This window comes from Anarrhichthys ocellatus, unplaced genomic scaffold (genome assembly GCF_004355925.1).
Source record: "Anarrhichthys ocellatus isolate YVR2014 unplaced genomic scaffold, GSC_Weel_1.0 scaffold7, whole genome shotgun sequence".
NCBI lineage: Eukaryota > Metazoa > Chordata > Actinopteri > Perciformes > Anarhichadidae > Anarrhichthys > Anarrhichthys ocellatus.
In genome coordinates, this window is record NW_022280037.1 from 4,848,415 (window position 1) to 4,865,950 (window position 17,536).

The window sequence follows — 17,536 nt, forward strand, 5'->3', positions numbered from 1 at the left end:
TGCTGCATCCTGGTATGGACACTATTTAAACCCTAAGCAGCACTCATATCTGGCATACTGGGCATTTCTGCACATGAATGTGAAAAGCACACATTTTGCTGTTCGGCTGGACAGACAGCGTACAGCTTTAGTGCATTGTTAAAACTCCAGGGACGACTGTGCTCCCACGGTTGACCTCCGCTTCAACAGCAGAGGGTCAACCCGTTAGCCCACATGATCACGGTCTGGTTCACTGCGCCAAGGACCACTCGGCCATTCAGTCAACCAGCTCAAGGGCAGAAACCACCAGAGGAAAGAGAGCAGAAAAGACAAAAATAAGAAGAAAAAAGCTGAACACCAAAGTGAAAGAACAAGTCGGTGAAGAAAAAAAAAGCCAAAGCAAATGAGGAAGTCACTAAAAGAATGAACTGTAGGTCAAGAGAGCCAGACAGAAAAGAGGGTGAGCGGAAGGAAATGTCAGAGCCAGAGAGAGGAGAAAATGGTAACAATGGCTAAAAATACCAGAATCAGGCATCGCTGGGCAGAATAGGCCAAGGCACGGGGCAAATAACTCCCAGAGAGACGAGCGAGCTCTCAGCGTCCTCATTCTGGCTGCATGAATCCAGAGGACGGAGGAGGAATGTCATGCCCTTGACAGGGGCCTCCATTGGCAAATGTATCACCTCTTCCTACCTACGACCACACATGTCCAGGAATAGCACTTCCTGTTACAGATTCCGCACACCTTTTTCCACTGCAGTAATGAATGGACTTAACCTGGTCAGCAGCACCGAAGGCAGAGTTTAGTTTGGATCTGTAGCACTTGTGGACGTGAACACTCCTAAGGATCAGTTAAAAAAAAAACAAAAAAAAAAAAACACTTCCAGTCCAAAGAAATTCAATCTAATATCACAAGAAACCAAGAATTGTTGTCATTTGAAAAATGAATAGAACAATTATCAAAATCGTTGCAGATTAATTCTCTACTTGACGATTGTTAATTGACTGAATATTGCTCTGGATAGTCCACAGGGAGTATTTCAGCATAGAAAGTATTAAGCAACCAGGACATTTTTACCAGATTTTACCATTTTTTTTGTCCTTTTTCATGCTACAAACTAGCGCCGTCATATTAGGAGTGGAGGCAGAAAACTAGGAGACTCGACATCTCAAAACCTGAACAAAAAGACAATTACAATTTAGCTGGACTGACTGAATCTGAATCTGACACTTCTGCTGTTTGCAAATCCCCGGTTCAGTAACTTTAAAAACTGCTGATGCTGCTGATGTTGTAGTTGATAGCAGAGTGTGCAAACTAATGAGGAAAAGCCTCCATTTGTAATCTGCTCTTACCTAAACTCTCAAACAGCGATCATGAGAAAAGAGTGCAGGAGCCCAAAGTCCCCCCTCCTCTCACTCCGTACTTACAAACACAATGGCAACTATCCAGACACTGTAAGAGAACAGTGACAAGCTGATATGACTCATGGTGGGCTAGGATCACAGACAGAGGACGAGGGGGTCGGCTGTAGGCATGACATCATGCCGGCGTCCATTACGAAAGTCCGCCGTTAGCAGAAATGTTTCGTGGACTCAGCACTTTCCATTTTCCCACCGACTGGATTGTGTGTTTAACTTCAGTAAAAACACACTACTGGGTCTTCCAGGGACCCCACCCCAGCCTTTTATGCTAGTGCTGCACTAAATGAGCTGTGTCCTGAGTAAAGTTCAATATTCATGTCACACAAAAGAACACTTCACCTATGAAATACAAATTGCCATCTGTGGTGAAAGGACCACGGAGTTAGACGAGGTGGAAAATGTTAGATTTTTCTCTGAGTAACAGCAGTGACGGGTTGCTAGGAGGCAGCCCTCTAATCAGCCATTAGCGGCTGCCTCCCTCGGGGTCAGTTCATCGCACTCACTGCCAAAGACGGCACCGGCAGAATATTAACAAGCTCCAGAAGGAACAACGGCCACCACAAAGCCATAAAGTCCTGAGTTAAATCAAACAAGAGGACTGGTGGCTATTTCAGCTGATCACACAGCCGTCAGCATTCAAAGATACCAGAATGGTATTTTATGCATTGAAAGAAAATGTAATCTATAATATATATAACATATTTTTAGACATGTTTATGCAGAAGAAGCTTCTCAAAAAAGGGTTAGATTAGATCAATAAACTTGTAAATATAAATGTAGAATACGGACATTTACTCAAGTTGTATTTTGTATATTTTCTCTCAATAGACTAAATACATCCCTCATGAATGAGATCCATATCAACCCATTACTTCATCCTACTCTCCTTCCTTCTCTCACTGCAGTCTAAACAGCCTTTCATGCAGGTCTGGACTTCTTTCTGCTTCCCCCTCTCCGAACAGGTACTTCCCCCCAGGAGAGGACAGGAGCGAAGAAGCAGGATAATAACAGAGGAGGAGGAGGAGGAAGATGATGAAGGATACGGGATGGACAAGGGAAAAGCCTTGGGCTGTGGAGGTGAGCAACAGGTTAGGAGACGGGTGCAGCAGTGAACAAAGACAAATGAGAGAAATAAGCCATCATTTCATTTCTAGATGACTCTTTCTCTCACTTCTCCTTTATGTGCTTTATGTGAGTGTGTGTGAGAGTGTGTGAGAGTATGAGAGTATGAGAGTGTGTGTGTCCTGGGGTATGAAATAACCGGCAGCTCATTAGCCCCCATGTCACTGGGGTGATGAGAATCATCAGCAGGCTAATGAGCAATAAGTGGGTAAGCATTACAGATGTGACTGGCTGCCACAGCCAGAGTGAGGAGGTGGGGGGGTGGGGGAGGGGGGAGTGACAGAGTGAAGGAGACAAGGAGGGGAAGAACGATGGAGACAGACGAGTGGGGTTAAGAGAGAGAGACTAAGAAAGGAAATCACCGAAGAGAAAATCAGATCGAGGCTGAAAAGAAAACATCACACTCGAGAGACGAACGAAAAAGTCAAGAGAGAGCCGAGCGAGTCAGTGTCACGGGGACAACCAGCCTCATTAGAGAGCCGTCTTAATCGCATCATAGCTCGTTGGAGGCTGCAACCAATCACGTGTCTGGAGAGGGGAAAGGTCACAGACTGCCGCGGACAGTAACAAGTGCTGATTGCATTACAGAGCTGTCTGTCTGGGTTTAGTCCGTTTGGTGGACGCACATGACCCGACTGGCTGACTAGCGGCCGTGTACTGAACCTCAAGACTTTTTTTGGTACAGACCGAAATGTGTCTGGAGCATCAAGTATTGGAAACTGTCCTATGGCCTATGGGTTTAAGGCACCATGAACTGTAAAGTCTGGACAAGGAGCACAGTTGCATGTTACTCCCCGTCTTTCTCTACCTTCGGTTCCTGGGATCTCTATACTGTCAGCTCTCTAATAAAAAGGATTGGTTTTAAGGAAAAGTTCTTGTTTGCCTGTTTGTGTTGTGAACTCTGGATCCTTTGTTAAGAGAAAAGAGAAGGATTCTAACAAAAAACATGTTTATATCTTTGAATGTGAGGTATTAAAACACTTTTGCAATTGGTACCGAAACTTAGATATCGTTTCTGCACTAGTATCCAAATATTTCAAACATTACCAAGTCCCAAGAGTCCGAGTCTCTCTCAGATAAATCAGATTTGGGTTAGGGATAGTTTTGGATAAATGGCCTGTTGGTCAACCTCAAACAATTATTTTTTTGTATTTGTTTCTTTATTTTGATACCTCGTAGAGCCAACTTGGGCTCGGAATGTTTTAAAGAATATTTAGACACAAATTCATTCATTTGGATGATAAAATCCCAAATCCTCCATGTGTCACTGGTAATATGTCCACCCTGATGCTCCACGCAAAACGATGCGATGCTGAATGATTGTGGGCCCCGTGCTAAAACTCTTTCATGCTGAGCGATGGCAAGCAGGTTTTGAATAACTCCCATCATGTTGAGCTATTGCAGGTATCATGCCAATGCTTTAACACACGTCGGTCAGTAATGGGTGAAGCTTTTGATTTTGATTCATAAAGCCGGGTGTATTCTGTCAACTGTTCTATTAACTATCTCGTCTCAACTCTACTATCTCTACTCTATCAGAGCAGCTTGTTAATCCCCTCGACAGCAGAACGTCAAGGTTGGCAGATTAAACTTCACCACATGGATGAACTAGATTCGTCTACACGTTTAGCACTTCCTGTGAGGTAGAGGAGTAACACGATACCGTTGGCGGTTTGTTGCCTTACCCCTTTGACTCCCTTCAGGTCTCCTTTCAGCAGGCTGTCCAGAGGAAAGGTGATGATGTTGTTCATGTTTTGGAACTGGAGGAGGGTGAGGAGAGAGACAGATAAGAGTTGAAGGGTTACATCAGAGGATTTAAACCCGCAGGAGACTGAAAGTTACCGAGATGCAACCCTTTTAGTGTGTTGTGTGTGAGTGTCAAACAGGAAAAGAGCTGAACGGCAAAGGTAGGCACTTAAGGTAGAAAGAGTTTTGGTCTCTTGTTTCCTTCAGTAAATGATGGTGACGAGAGGATAAATAAGCTAAATGAGGGACAATGGGTTACTTATACTTTGCCAAGTTTTTGCTCATCTCTAAACGTTTTCAAAAATATAAAACAAACCATTATGAGACAAGTAACCTCTGTGTGTAGTGCTGCTCATGTAATCTAGGGAAGCCAGAGCTTGCTAAAGCAGGGAGAGATTACATCTTCACACCCAGGTCAGGCGGCAGCTCATATTTCTTTAATATAAGGTTTTGAGACATCAACATAAAAGCCCAAGCTCTTGGTCTCGGGGAGAGTCGATACAGTGTCCAGGGGAAGCGACAGACCTCACATGATGGTGTCAGATTTGTCTAATAAAGCTTTGGCCTCGATACAAAAACCTTGGCTTTAACAGATCAGGTTGACTTAGATCCGGCAGATATTTGGTGCTGCAGCGGCTCGCTGGCCGTCTCAATGGAAAAACTAGAGCTACCTCCCCGAGGGCTCCAAGTTCCAGCTGGACTCGGTATCTGTGTGTGTGTGTGCGTGCGTGCGTGTGTGTGTTAGGGAACACACACTGTGACTCAAGGAGATACAGACAGACAATTAGGGAGAGGATGAAAATCTTTTTTTATCCCAGAAGATTTTACCCAAATCCTTTGACCCACAAATACACACATTCACACACACTGCACCGTATAGTTAACTCACCAGGTTCTTGAAGAGCGCAGTGAGCTCCTTGGTGAAGACGGAGAACTTGAGGAAAGCTGAACCCAGATCAGGATCATCTCTGTACACACAGTTTTCTCCAAACTTCTCCAGGGCCTGAGTGTACTGCTCCTCATTCTCTACATGGGCTGGGAAACACACACACACACACACACACACACACACACACACACACACACACAGGTCAGCTTTGACAGGTTGTCGGAGTCAAACTAAGGGCTTTCACTCTCTGATCATTTCAAAAGAAAGGCTGAAGATACAGAAGGAAGAAAAGTAAAATCAACTGAGTCGGCGCCCAAACTAAACAACCCCCACAGTCAGTTACCAGTCAAGGAGGAAGCCATAAAACCAGCAGTGATGAAGTCTCCAAGCGTGTCTAAAGTCGACTTAATCTAGCACAGGGTTAGGCCTCGAGTGATTCCACTTAATTCACCCCACGCCAGACTGGGCAGCTGATAACAGCTAATGCCACTGGGACAGCGGTGGAGCAAGGGATGGGGCACCGGGGACTGTTGCTATGACAACAGTCACTAAGAGACATGACGGAGATGACAGCGGGGGGGGGGGGGCTGAAGGTGACGGGGCGGCGGTGAAGGAAGGATTCGAGGAAAAGGAAGAAAAAGAGGTGTGAACTAAAAGACACCTGCTGCCACATAATGACTCAGCTTTTCATATCTCTCACACACACACACACACACACACACACACACACACGAGAGATATCCATCACGTTATTAACAGGGGAAAGCTGAAATCCTCTGAGTCACTACCTGCCGACCTCCTCACATCAGACAAATCTAATTTAAACCACCGCTGAGCTGGATGATGAAGCTCCTGTGAGACTCAGAGCACAAGTAGAAACATTTGAGTTTTTAACAGCTTCTAGTTTAAAGCACCCGAGAGGGTTCCTTCCACATTACGACTACAGAAGAGACACAAAGTTGCCTATTTAAATAAAACAAACCAATCCCATTTGAATACATATTTACTTAATTAATATAAAACTGAGAGAAACAATAAATCTTGAACTTGACTTATGAAATGACTAAATAAATAATTATTCAATTGTTCAATAATAACTTTCTGTAGATTATATCGAAATGATTGTTTGAGGTTTTCTAAAATGTACATTACCTGAGATTTACTAATGTGATGCACTTTATACAGATGTTAGCAAAGAATTATTTGCATTTAAACTCTATTTATTATTTTAATATAGGCTAGTAACATTTAAGAAAACAGAAAGAAAAAGTTTATAACCCAAAACATAGAAATCGCAAAAGAAATGATGACGATCGATAAAGGGATGAGTCCATAATCTTTAAGCAAAATGAACCGTCTCCAGCTTCTCAAACCTAAATAACAAGTGGTTTCTTGCATTTTGTTGACAATTAAAATCGATTCAACTATTTTTGACTAAGTCCTATTAAACACAGCTTCTGGATCAAAGCAGTGAAATGTGTCGTACGGAGATATAATAAACCTCAATCAGGTGTCGTCTGTCAGACACCGGCCGTCACCACACACCCGCAGCCTGCTGTTCACACAGCAGCTCCGGCTGTGTGGCGGTGGCTCTAGGCCGACAGGGCGGTGACCTGCTGTTGTTGAAAAAGTGGCACATGAGAGCTCCGTTCAGCGCCGACAAACAGCCCAAAACCACCCCCGGGCTGCTTAGTGTGTATTACATGTGTATTCGTTGTAACGTGACCTCACGCATCACGCATGCAGTCTGCAGCACAGAGCAGCTCTGGACCTCGATATTATAGTTCATATAAGTGGGATGGCAGAGAGAGACAGAAGAGAGACACGAGGACAGAGGCGGCCTTTTCTTTTAGTTTACACTGTAAACAAAACCTGCTAATGGAGTGCTGCTCTGCATGTTGCCTAAACATCTCCAATACAGCAACCCGGTGTTCAGGGGCTTCCTTACAGAAACAAGGGCTTTGCATGGTTATAAGAGAGTCACTCTAAAAACTACACCCTCTTCTTTAACTTTTTCTCAAACTTTTGTCAATGTTCTATGCATTTTATTAAGACTGCACATTGCAGTCTTCAATTGCAGCAATTTGATGCTGAAATTAACTCCTAATCATCAGTACAATAAAAACAAGCAAAGACTAAAGGACAGACATTTTAAAAAGCATATTTCTTTTGCGTTTTTTTATTGCTTTACTCCCTGTTGATCATCTTGTGATGCCCATAGACTGTATATAAGAAGGGGGACGCCTCAGATTTATTTGAGGACCTGCTAAACTCCATCTTTAAAACTATTGAGGCATCTGCAACATGAAACATATTGTTTATTTTACCAAGCAGTGACACTGTTGTGTCTTCCTAGAGTGCCTTGCCTTTCAGAAAATAACTCATTAAGAGTGCAATTAGCATGTGAGAGCTCCACTCATTTCTTAATTGTAATTTCTGACTTAATTCAAAAATAATTAAATGCTGGGTGTTCATCTGCATTTACACCATTTACCTACTTTCGTTTATATTGTACACACTTTTTTTGTGGGCTTTTTCCACAAATGACAAGCAAAATAAAACAGTTTCAGGTTAAGAGAAACGCTTGAAAGGTAGCATGGCGGTTAGTGGTGTGTGTGTGTGCGTGTGTGTGTGCGTGTGTGTGTGTGTGTGTGTGTTTGTGAGACAGGACCTTCGATCAATTCTAAATCTCTCTACAGACGGTAAGAAAACAACACCGGGCTCCACGTCCACTTGCACTGAGAGAAGACCCTTTACGCACAGACGACTCCATCCTGCATTTCAGTGTCTCATCTGATCGTGTTCCTCAGACATCCGTCCAGTTTGATTACATTTAAGCTTGTGGAAGTCTCATTGTGTATTGGTTACCTTGCAGCCAAGAGAGAACTGTATGATCAGAAGGAGAAGGTCAGCCCAGATGGCTAAGTGCTGCATTATTCAGCAACTCTATCCTGCTCAGCTCTATAGGCGCAGCAGCAGGAACACGGCGCTCACTCGTCTGCCTCGATTCTTTATCTGTTCGGCAGCTTTGGCAGGTCTGTCCGAGCGGCTGTGCTCGATCAGCTCCGGGTTCTTCGGGGGTTTGAGATGCTGCTGCTGGTTTATTCATCAAAACCCACAAGCTGACAAGCTGACAGGCCCCTGCAGCAACACGGGTCTGTACAGCTTTCCCAGTATCTTTCGTTCCCATCTCTTTCTAACTCTCTGGTATACGAGGCTACTTTGCTTGCTCAGCCTCTGCCGTTCTAGCCAAACCTCCATCTTCCGCTCACCTCCTCGTCATTAGTATTCCTCACGTCATCGGCGATAAAATATGCTTCCACGGTTTTGGGCTCGACAGCCAGTTCTACCAGGACAGAATGTATTCTCGGAGTAGTGAGGCAGTCGGTGTTGAGGCTCCCTGTTGTGTGCCTCATTATTCAGGCTGCATCCTCTTTGAAGAATATGAATACAAATGCTGTGCTTTCATTCTTCGCTTTATACGCGTCAGCATATACTCAAATTGTATTTAGTATTTCTCAACCGTACGCAATGTTACTGACTTTGAATCTTGCGAGCATAAGGACTGTCCAATTTACTGGAGCAGTCAACAATGTTTGCATTGCCTAAAAGTTATATGGGATGATCTTTATTTTTATGTTTTTGATAATTCCCCATGGTATAAGCGGGATAATGCCTTCCCAGATGTCTATTTTCAGATATGAATGGCCTTCAGAGAGAGGGTTCTGGCCTCCACGTCGTCCATTACTTCCAGATAATGAACCCCTCGTTGTCCATTACTTGAGCTCTGGATTCTTTTTCATTGATGATATTTTTTATTTACATTTAAATCAAGTTGCAGTGTTTATATATGAGCTTGTATTTGCTTAATGGACCTCACCAGTGTGTTTTAGTTAATGTTTTACTGCTGATCAACTTGAAAAGTCTAAACTGAGTGAACTAGACTTGATTATGTTACTTTAACCCACATCCATCGTTAATATTGATCGGTGCAGCTTTAAATATACAGTAACGGTAGTAAATGGGCTAAAAGGTAAATTTGCTTCTTCCCAATTTTTCCTACAGCAGATGATCTTGTTCATAATGAAAACAAATTTAAAACACCTACAATACTCAAACGTGTGTGTGTGTGTGTGTGTGTGTGTGTATCCTGCTGCACTAACCACACACACTTTCAAATGAAGGTAATTTATCAACATCAGGGGCATTCATTCTAGCAGCTGAACAGGGCGAGACGTACACGCTCGTACACACTCACAATGTCAGCCGTTCACGTCATGGGGTGACACAATAGAGGTTCCGAGTCTGGTAGCGACAAAAAGGCACATCATGTATGTAAATGCACAGTGAGGTGAGAACGTGAGTGTGTCCATGCCTCAGCAGCCACACACAGACACAGCGTGCGCCCCTCCCCAGCTGTTCCTTTGGGGGGGTCTGGATCAGACAGCTGTCCCCTCTGGTCTGAACAGTGCTCACACTGTTCTGAAAAAGACATGCTCAGCACATTGTTCAGAGGTCTCTCTCCCTGCGTCTCTCTCTCAGCGGGGTTCTGTCAGGCAGGCCGGACAAAAGACACTGGAAACACCCAACACTGTCACAAGCAGCCACAATGACCATGGTAATAACACACACACAGCTATCCTCCCTACGTCTGCCTCAGAATAGAAAATGCAATTAGTAATCATTTCCATTTTCAATCCATTGTGCACTTTTGTATTGAAACCAGTTATCTTGTGAAAACAGAAAAATCTTCTTTTTTTGTATATCAAAGAGAGAAACATGTTATGAAAAACTACAGCGAGAGTGCTAAGATAAGGAAATGAAAATCCCGGCATAGAGGACAGACGGGGGAACTCACCTAGACCAGACGTGTAGATGGCCTTCACAGACTTCTTCATCTTGTACAGAACACTTCGGTCCACATCCAGAGCCTGCACAGACAGACACACACTCTCACGTTAGAGTAGATGTAATCATTTAATGACAGACATTAAAGCATTTTGTGTTTTTTAAGTTGACTAAAGACATTTGTCGATTTTAAATCAACCTGAGTCGATGTAAACCACGTTCGCTGCCATTTTTCGGACACAACTTCTCATTTGCTAGGTAGCTTGACGTCCCCATTGTTAATCCCACGTTCAAAGCTCCGATCGATCGAGCTGAGCGCAACACAAGAACTATTTAAGATGCAGGCAGCCATTCCGAGTTATAGAACCAGATCAGGATTCTGTAGGGCTGTCCTCCACCAAAGAATTCATAGTCGACTAATTGATTTGTTGATCTAATCGAGCAATACGTAAAACTTGAGTTTCTCCACAAAGAATCACACAAATGCCACTTTAAATCTTGTGTTTACCAGAGATGTGCTCAAGCGTTTCTTGGAAATGAGTCATTCTGCGTGAAAAAAGCATAAAAAAACACTTATCCACTAAAGAAATCGAAATCAACTGAGACCTGAACTGAAACGATTTGTCGACTAATGGAGTAAGAGGGGCCAGTCCTAATATTCTGATATGGCAGCTCTCAGTGATACAGTATATATCTCAGTCCTGTTCAGAGACCGTCACAAGGATGTTGATTCAACTCTACTGTCATTTCTGAGGTCCAAGTTTGTGTTGTTGCCGTCCTGAGCTGGTACTCCTGCTTTTTTTGTCCACGTCCTGAATGCAGGTATGTGGTACCGTTTGTGTGTGTGCGCGCCTCTCTATGCCACCTCTATTCTGGCTGCAGTCAATCAATTATTCAAGGAAAAGCTAAGAATAGAACTGAACCATCATTGCTTTCTCTGTGTGTGTGTGTGTGTGTGTGTGTGTGTGTGTGTGTGTGTGTATATGTGTGTGTGTGTGTGTGTGTTAGTATAATAGCTTGTAGGGAAAGAGCAGTGAGCATCTGCAGTCTCCTACATGAAGGACAATTTCGCTGAGATGTGCATAAACGGGCACACACACACACACACACACACACACAAACCTATGACTACCCGTAGACTTTCACACGCATTGAGACCAGAGACTCACACACTAAACAGAACAAACACTGGGAGTCCAGCTGAGACAATGCAGCACTGTACCAGTGATAAGTGAGGCAGTCTCTCAGGATGAGGGGGGATTTTGAGAAATTAGTTTTTAGGGACTTTAATAAGTTCGTCCCCCAAAGCGGGCCAGAGCTGGCGCCACTTTTCCCTTCCCTACTCCCCATCCGACTGACGTATATCAAATCGCCTAGACCCTCTGAAAACAAAACACACACAATGGCCCCCATTCAGCTGCAACACACACACACCAATACTGTACACACCCACACTGTCCTCTTTGCAACACCACTAGTTGTAGTGACGAAATGTGTTGAATCCATAAATCTGTGCCGTATTAATATCCAAGCTATGAGCTGTTTGCTAATGCAAAATGGAAGAACCACTCCGCACTCCCGGGGTCATATCCCACACACACACACACACACACACACACACACACACGAAGGAGAGAGAGAGAGAAAGACAGACGTGACTTTAAAAAGGAAAAGATGACAGATGAATAAAGTGTCGCTGGTCGAGGACGGGTAGAATAAAAGAAGAACACAGAGCTCAAAGAAAAGACGAGAACAGTTTGCTCTGACACACTACTGATGTCTCACCATCTACACAAGATTTAATAGCAGAAGTTCCCTTTTTTATTATTACATTTTGATTCAATATAAGGCTTGTTAAGCTTCAAGGAAAACGAGCAGTGGCGCTCCATCACACAGCGAAGGCCATCTAATCTATAAAGATAGGAATCTCCGACCGTCTGTCCTTGCATATCTGGAGAACGGTCCATCCGATATACGAACGCCACAACCCAAAGTCAATTGGCGTTGAGCTGTTCTTGAGAACGCTGCGAGTAGTAATGCAAGCCATGCAATCGGGCGTTCCTGAAGCGCATGAGTTCCTAACGGGCACGTCCGGAACAGGCACTGCAATAGAGTATCTAATAACAGATGCAAATGTTTCCACGTGTGTGGAAAAAAACTTGAGGTTGCACTGAAATTCAGACACCAGGCTTATAATCACTATCTATACATACATTTTACCCAATCGGCCATTTTCACAAATACATTGTGACATGTCACAGTAGGGAAAAGCACAGGTGTAATTGATAACTACTGCATTCCATTTAGCTGCTTCAATTTTAGGGTCCTGGTATTGAGCGTGCTCGGTCACTGTCACTGGGACACCTCATCTAGGGCTGGGCGGTATACCGGTTTTAATTTCCGTAGGATGAATTTTTCATATACCGGCACAGCAGAGGCAACTTCTATCGCTCTGCAATAGGCAGCAAAATATATTGTTTGCCGCTGAGAGCGCTGCAGTCGGAGCTAGTTGTCTTAGCTGTATTGAGAGGGAACCCTAGTCATGGTTATAACTTTATAACAATTAACAACCCACAACTAACGCTCTTTAACAGGGCAAAACACCACGACACAACAGTTAGTGACACATAAACAATTTGTAACACTAATAATTGTACATTTATAGAATTTCCCCGCCGAACTGCATGCTGGGTAAAGCTCGCTAACAACAGTCTGCTAACAGCTGGGAGAGGCTCTGTCGCTCCAGTAACGTTACATTACAGAACAGAACAGAGCGATGCAGGATGAACAAAGACTGAACAACAAAAGGTATTTTGGTTAGACACATATGCAACGCTGATTACCGTAATATGTGTGGTATTTGTTATAAATGTACGTTGGTACATAGAGTGATAAGAAGCTTTACCTGGAGGGGCTTAGGACCCAGGGGAATGTAGGTGAAGGAAAGAGGAAGTGACTGAACTGAAGACACGCCACACAAACAGCTGTTCACTGCTCGCTGGCCGGTTGACCAGCAGGTTCTTTTCGGCGTTAATTAATTAATGCTTTAACACCGAAAAAGAAAATACCGTGATATACCGTGAAACCGCCAGAATCGTAAAAAATACCGTGATATGCATTTTTGGTCATACCGCCCAGCCCTAACCTCATCTATGTTGCTCTATAAGCTGCGTCCAAATTATTCAGAAACATTAAAAATGTATTTACTGTCAATTACATTTTCCAGCTGTATTACTGCCACATCTTTCAAAACTTTAACAAGGATACTTTAATTTAAAAAAAAAAAAAACAATCAACGCAGGTTAAAATGAATATTGTTTACCCAAATAAACTTCTAGACAGCAGTACTTGGTAAAAGTATACATACTAAAAATACAACCTGATGAGAACTGTGCAAATAAAAAACAGCCAGAAGCTACTTGCGTTGAGTGAGAGTAAGAGTCAGTGCTGTGGTTTTAGGTCCTTCAACTCCTGCTAAATGACTCATCTGTTACATATGCCATTATCCTCCTCTGGCTCACTCAGACCCCACAACTGTAGCTCAGACCCCACACAGCCATGCGTGTCTGTATACTGTTAAAACAGGTATTTTTAAAACAAACACAGAGACAAAACGAGTGAGAAAAATACAGCGACAGAGAACCATCTCTGTCTCCACCGCCAAACCAATCCAACCACACAAAAGACTTTTAAACGGGTAACTGGAGACCGCACCACCTCGGGCTCTACTCTCCACATTTAACCTACTCGGAGCGAACGCCTTGAGAGTACTGAAAGCATTTCTGCAGGTACCTGAGCTTCTGTTAGACAGTAGAAAGCTAGTATGACTTTGGATATAAAAGACCATACTGCATGCATATGTGTAATTCTTTACAGACCGATATTTCACAGAACTGCATCACTCCTTTATTTCAGTATTGCAGGAAGCAATTTCTAAATGAGCCCGTAAAACCTACTTCAAACTGTCATTTATTGATTGATTATTTGATGCTGCGAATGTGTTTGGTGAGGAGGATTTGAGTTCAAACAAGGGTGAGCTGCTGAAGTCGAAGCAGGCGACGGCGTTTACCAGCTGAGTGGTGCAAAGAATCAATAAGCTACCGGAGTGCGTTTCATTCAGATTATATATTAGAACTGCAAAATGGTGCGTGGCATCAATGCTGAGTTTTCAAAATGTACAAAAAATTACATTAATATGCATTGGACACTCTGACCAATGCAGCTGGGCTCCCTGGCAGCAGCATTGATGCGTTTGTGGAGGAAGACTAGCCAAATGGACAAGAGATTTACAGCAATCTGTTCACTTTGTAACTGAAGCTTTTGGTGCATATGCTGCGTCAACACAGTCAGATGGCAATTATGTGTTCTGCTCTAGGAGCGTGTAACTGCTTTGGTATCGGTAGTTCTTGCAGCAGTACACTGCAACTGAGAGGTACCGTTACGAGTATGTTTATCTGCGTTAGTATGAAGCAGGCTTGTGTTAAAACTGAGCATGTCGTAATGTTATATGCGTCTACAAAGTAGCCTCACAACACCAGATAAGATGTAAACGTTTGCAGCTTCAACAGTCAAACCTTTGTTGTATCCCAATTCCAAACTACGTACCAATTCTATGCAGGTTTGGAGCCGACACTTGAGTGTTAAGTTCATTCAAATAAGTCATGTGTGCTGAATCTGCTTGATTTTTGGGTGTCCCACAATGCAATGCACAAAGGAAATGGGGAAGCTACTAACAGCTGCAAAAAATACAAAAGCAGATGGGCGTGAAGCTGCTCCCAGTAGATCCTGGAAAACAAAAAAGTATGTATCGTGCATTCGTTTTTGTTGACTTGGCAGAGGCTTGCTGCCTCATTTCCAGTCAGTATAAATAGCAAAGCTATCAACACCTTGTTGTATCGACTACACAACGGTCTACAGGCACATTGGCAGATCTAAGCCCCTGTTTGACCGCCACATAACATCAGTAATGAGCCTGGTTTGACCAGTGAAAGCCTACACGCACATGAACATCACAGCTCTCATCGAGCCACGGTCTTCCTTTCTCTCTCTCTCTCTCTCTCACTCACTCACTCACACACACACACACACACTCACACAATCAGGCAGTATCACGCTCCAGCACACCCTTTCAATCTGCACAGAGTGGACTGTCGGGGGGGAAACGGGCGAGACAAGTGGGGGACAGACAGGCGGGGTAACAAACCAATCCCTGCTGAACACAACACACACACTGCTCTAAATCAGTCACACTCACATGTACACACACACACACACACACACACACACACACACACACACACACACACACAGGTCTCTTCAATCACTTTCACACATTTCCACTCTGATCTGCACTCCGGGGTTCAGCAAAGTGACTCTTCTCTAAGCACCAGGCCCCACAATATGCTGGCCCTCTTGTTTGTAGCACTCAAACAGTTCTAACCCCCAAAAACTATTCAGAGCGAGAGGGGGAATTCCTCTGCCGCGCAGCCTTTCAACGAGGCGGGGATCAGAGCTGAATCCTCGCACAATAGACTCGGCCTCCGAGCCCTGGAGCTGCTTCACAAGCACACTTCACACGACGCTACTGCGGTGTCAGCATTTTCCCCTCTCCTGATAGCAGCTCAGAGCGAACTAGCCAGAATGGCTCTTTACTCACTTCCTGCTGCTTACTGACCGTTTGGGAATTTGGATGAAGCGGAGAAGGAACCCCCAAAATGAATTGAATTAATCCTCGTATTAACGCACGACATCATCATTGTGATTACAATCAGGTGCCATCTGCCAATCTAGAGAGAGCATCACAACACTGCTGGGTCACTTATAGTCATGCCTTTCCAGGAGAGTAGTAACGCGTGTCATGTTACTGATCTCTGTGAGCACAGTACAGATGGACAATATCTAGTGCGTGTGCGTGGACAGATTATAGATACTGTAAACCTAATTAATGTTGAGGATGAGCAGATAGATTACAGTATGAACTGACAATCTTTCCAGTTTGAAAATGTAATAGTCGTCTGAATGAGAAGGTACAATTATTGTAAATATGATGACTACAGATGAATACTGTGAAACAAAAAAAGGAATAAAGAAAATAAAGAGATCCTTAAGCGATGTCCCCATCACGGGCTTCATAACCACCCCGTGTTGGCCCTGGAGTTACTATCTTTGGGCGGGAAAAGATTAGTGTAAGCAGACAACAGCCCCCAAATAGGCGACTCATTTCTGTATAAAGTAGCATTTTTGACTGCTGTCCCCAAGGCAAAGCTCAGCTGGGTAAGCACGTAGTTCGGCTGCAAGGACCCAGACCAGGGCGAATTAATCCAACGTGCTTGTTCCAGCATTTGTCAAGGTCTTCAAAACCAAAACAAGACAGGGTCAAAAAGTCCTCACATAGTGCAGCAATTGTTGTTCACATGAAACATTGAAAGCCACTTCATACAGCACCAACCCAAGAAAAATGCAAAGGGAAAATTGGTTTTGGATGAGTTTCCCCTTCATTGTTTGGTCTGTAAATAAATCAAGAGGTTGTAAAAACAAATGCACATCAATGCTCCCAGAGCCCTAGTTGAGGTCTTCACAATCCTTGTTTTGTCTGTAGCAAAGATATTCAGTTTACAATCAAACAAAATCGTTGATTTTGTTTCAACTGATCAAATAATCTTTCAGCTCTAGTGCGACTGAAAAAGACAGAAACAACGGGATGTTTGTGTGTGTTGGAGAGAGGGAAGCATCTTCAAAGTATGAATTATATTTAAATCACGATTATTTTCATCCCTTGAATAAAATAACTATCTGGTGTTCCTCAATGACAAAAGGCTAGTTTAAGTATTCCGACACATGTAAGGCGAAGGTGACTTCACATGGAACCAGAGGGACGGGGAAGAGGGCCACAAGAAAATGTAGTGTTCTCCACCTCTTCCTCCGCTGTCTGAAGAAGAAAGACATTCCTGGATGATTGCATGCTGGAGTGACTGACAGACAAGGCAGAGAGCCAGCCCCATTGTTCCTCCCGCCTAAACTATCTGCTGATGACAGCATGTCTGCTCGACAAGACGCTGTCCCACTTCTTTCAGAGGCCCCGTCACTACGCACACGTTCAATTTGAACAAAACACAATCCAAGCAATCCTCCCCATCTGTAGTATCCCTATCGTCATCACCACGCACTCATTTGTGGCTGACACACACTCGCACACGTGGGTTGTGTGTGTCTGGTGTCTCCTTATAACTCGTCATCTAACCTTGCCCAAGCCTTTAGGTCCTGCGCCAGCGAGAGTTATGCGAGGAAACAGGCCGCATACTGTGGAAGTCGGGCAATAAGAAGGCTGCAGTCTGGGACACAATTATCTAATTTATTTCGTGCACGTGTGGCCACAGTATCTGTGATGGCTGTGGTGGGTTGTAATCCGTGTTTTATGAAACTTCAAAACCAAACAAACTTCACCCCTCAAAGAAAACTACTAAAACATCTAAGAGTGTGTAAAACACACACACACACACACACACACACACACACACACACACACACACA

The 17,536-nt window shown here is 43.8% G+C and overlaps 1 protein-coding gene across 2 annotated transcripts in view; it reads right to left on the reverse strand.

Annotated features, from left to right (window-relative positions):
- asap2a (ArfGAP with SH3 domain, ankyrin repeat and PH domain 2a) overlaps positions 1 to 17,536 on the reverse strand; it is a 48,297-nt gene that overhangs the window by 20,787 nt on the left and 9,974 nt on the right. For both annotated transcript variants that reach the window (XM_031847866.1, XM_031847865.1), the window contains exons 2-4: positions 10,017 to 10,089; positions 5,159 to 5,304; positions 4,209 to 4,283 (exon numbers count right to left, since the gene is read on the reverse strand). In XM_031847866.1, coding sequence (XP_031703726.1) covers positions 4,209 to 4,283; positions 5,159 to 5,304; positions 10,017 to 10,089 — 294 coding nt within the window. The remainder of the gene's footprint in view (positions 1 to 4,208; positions 4,284 to 5,158; positions 5,305 to 10,016; positions 10,090 to 17,536) is intronic.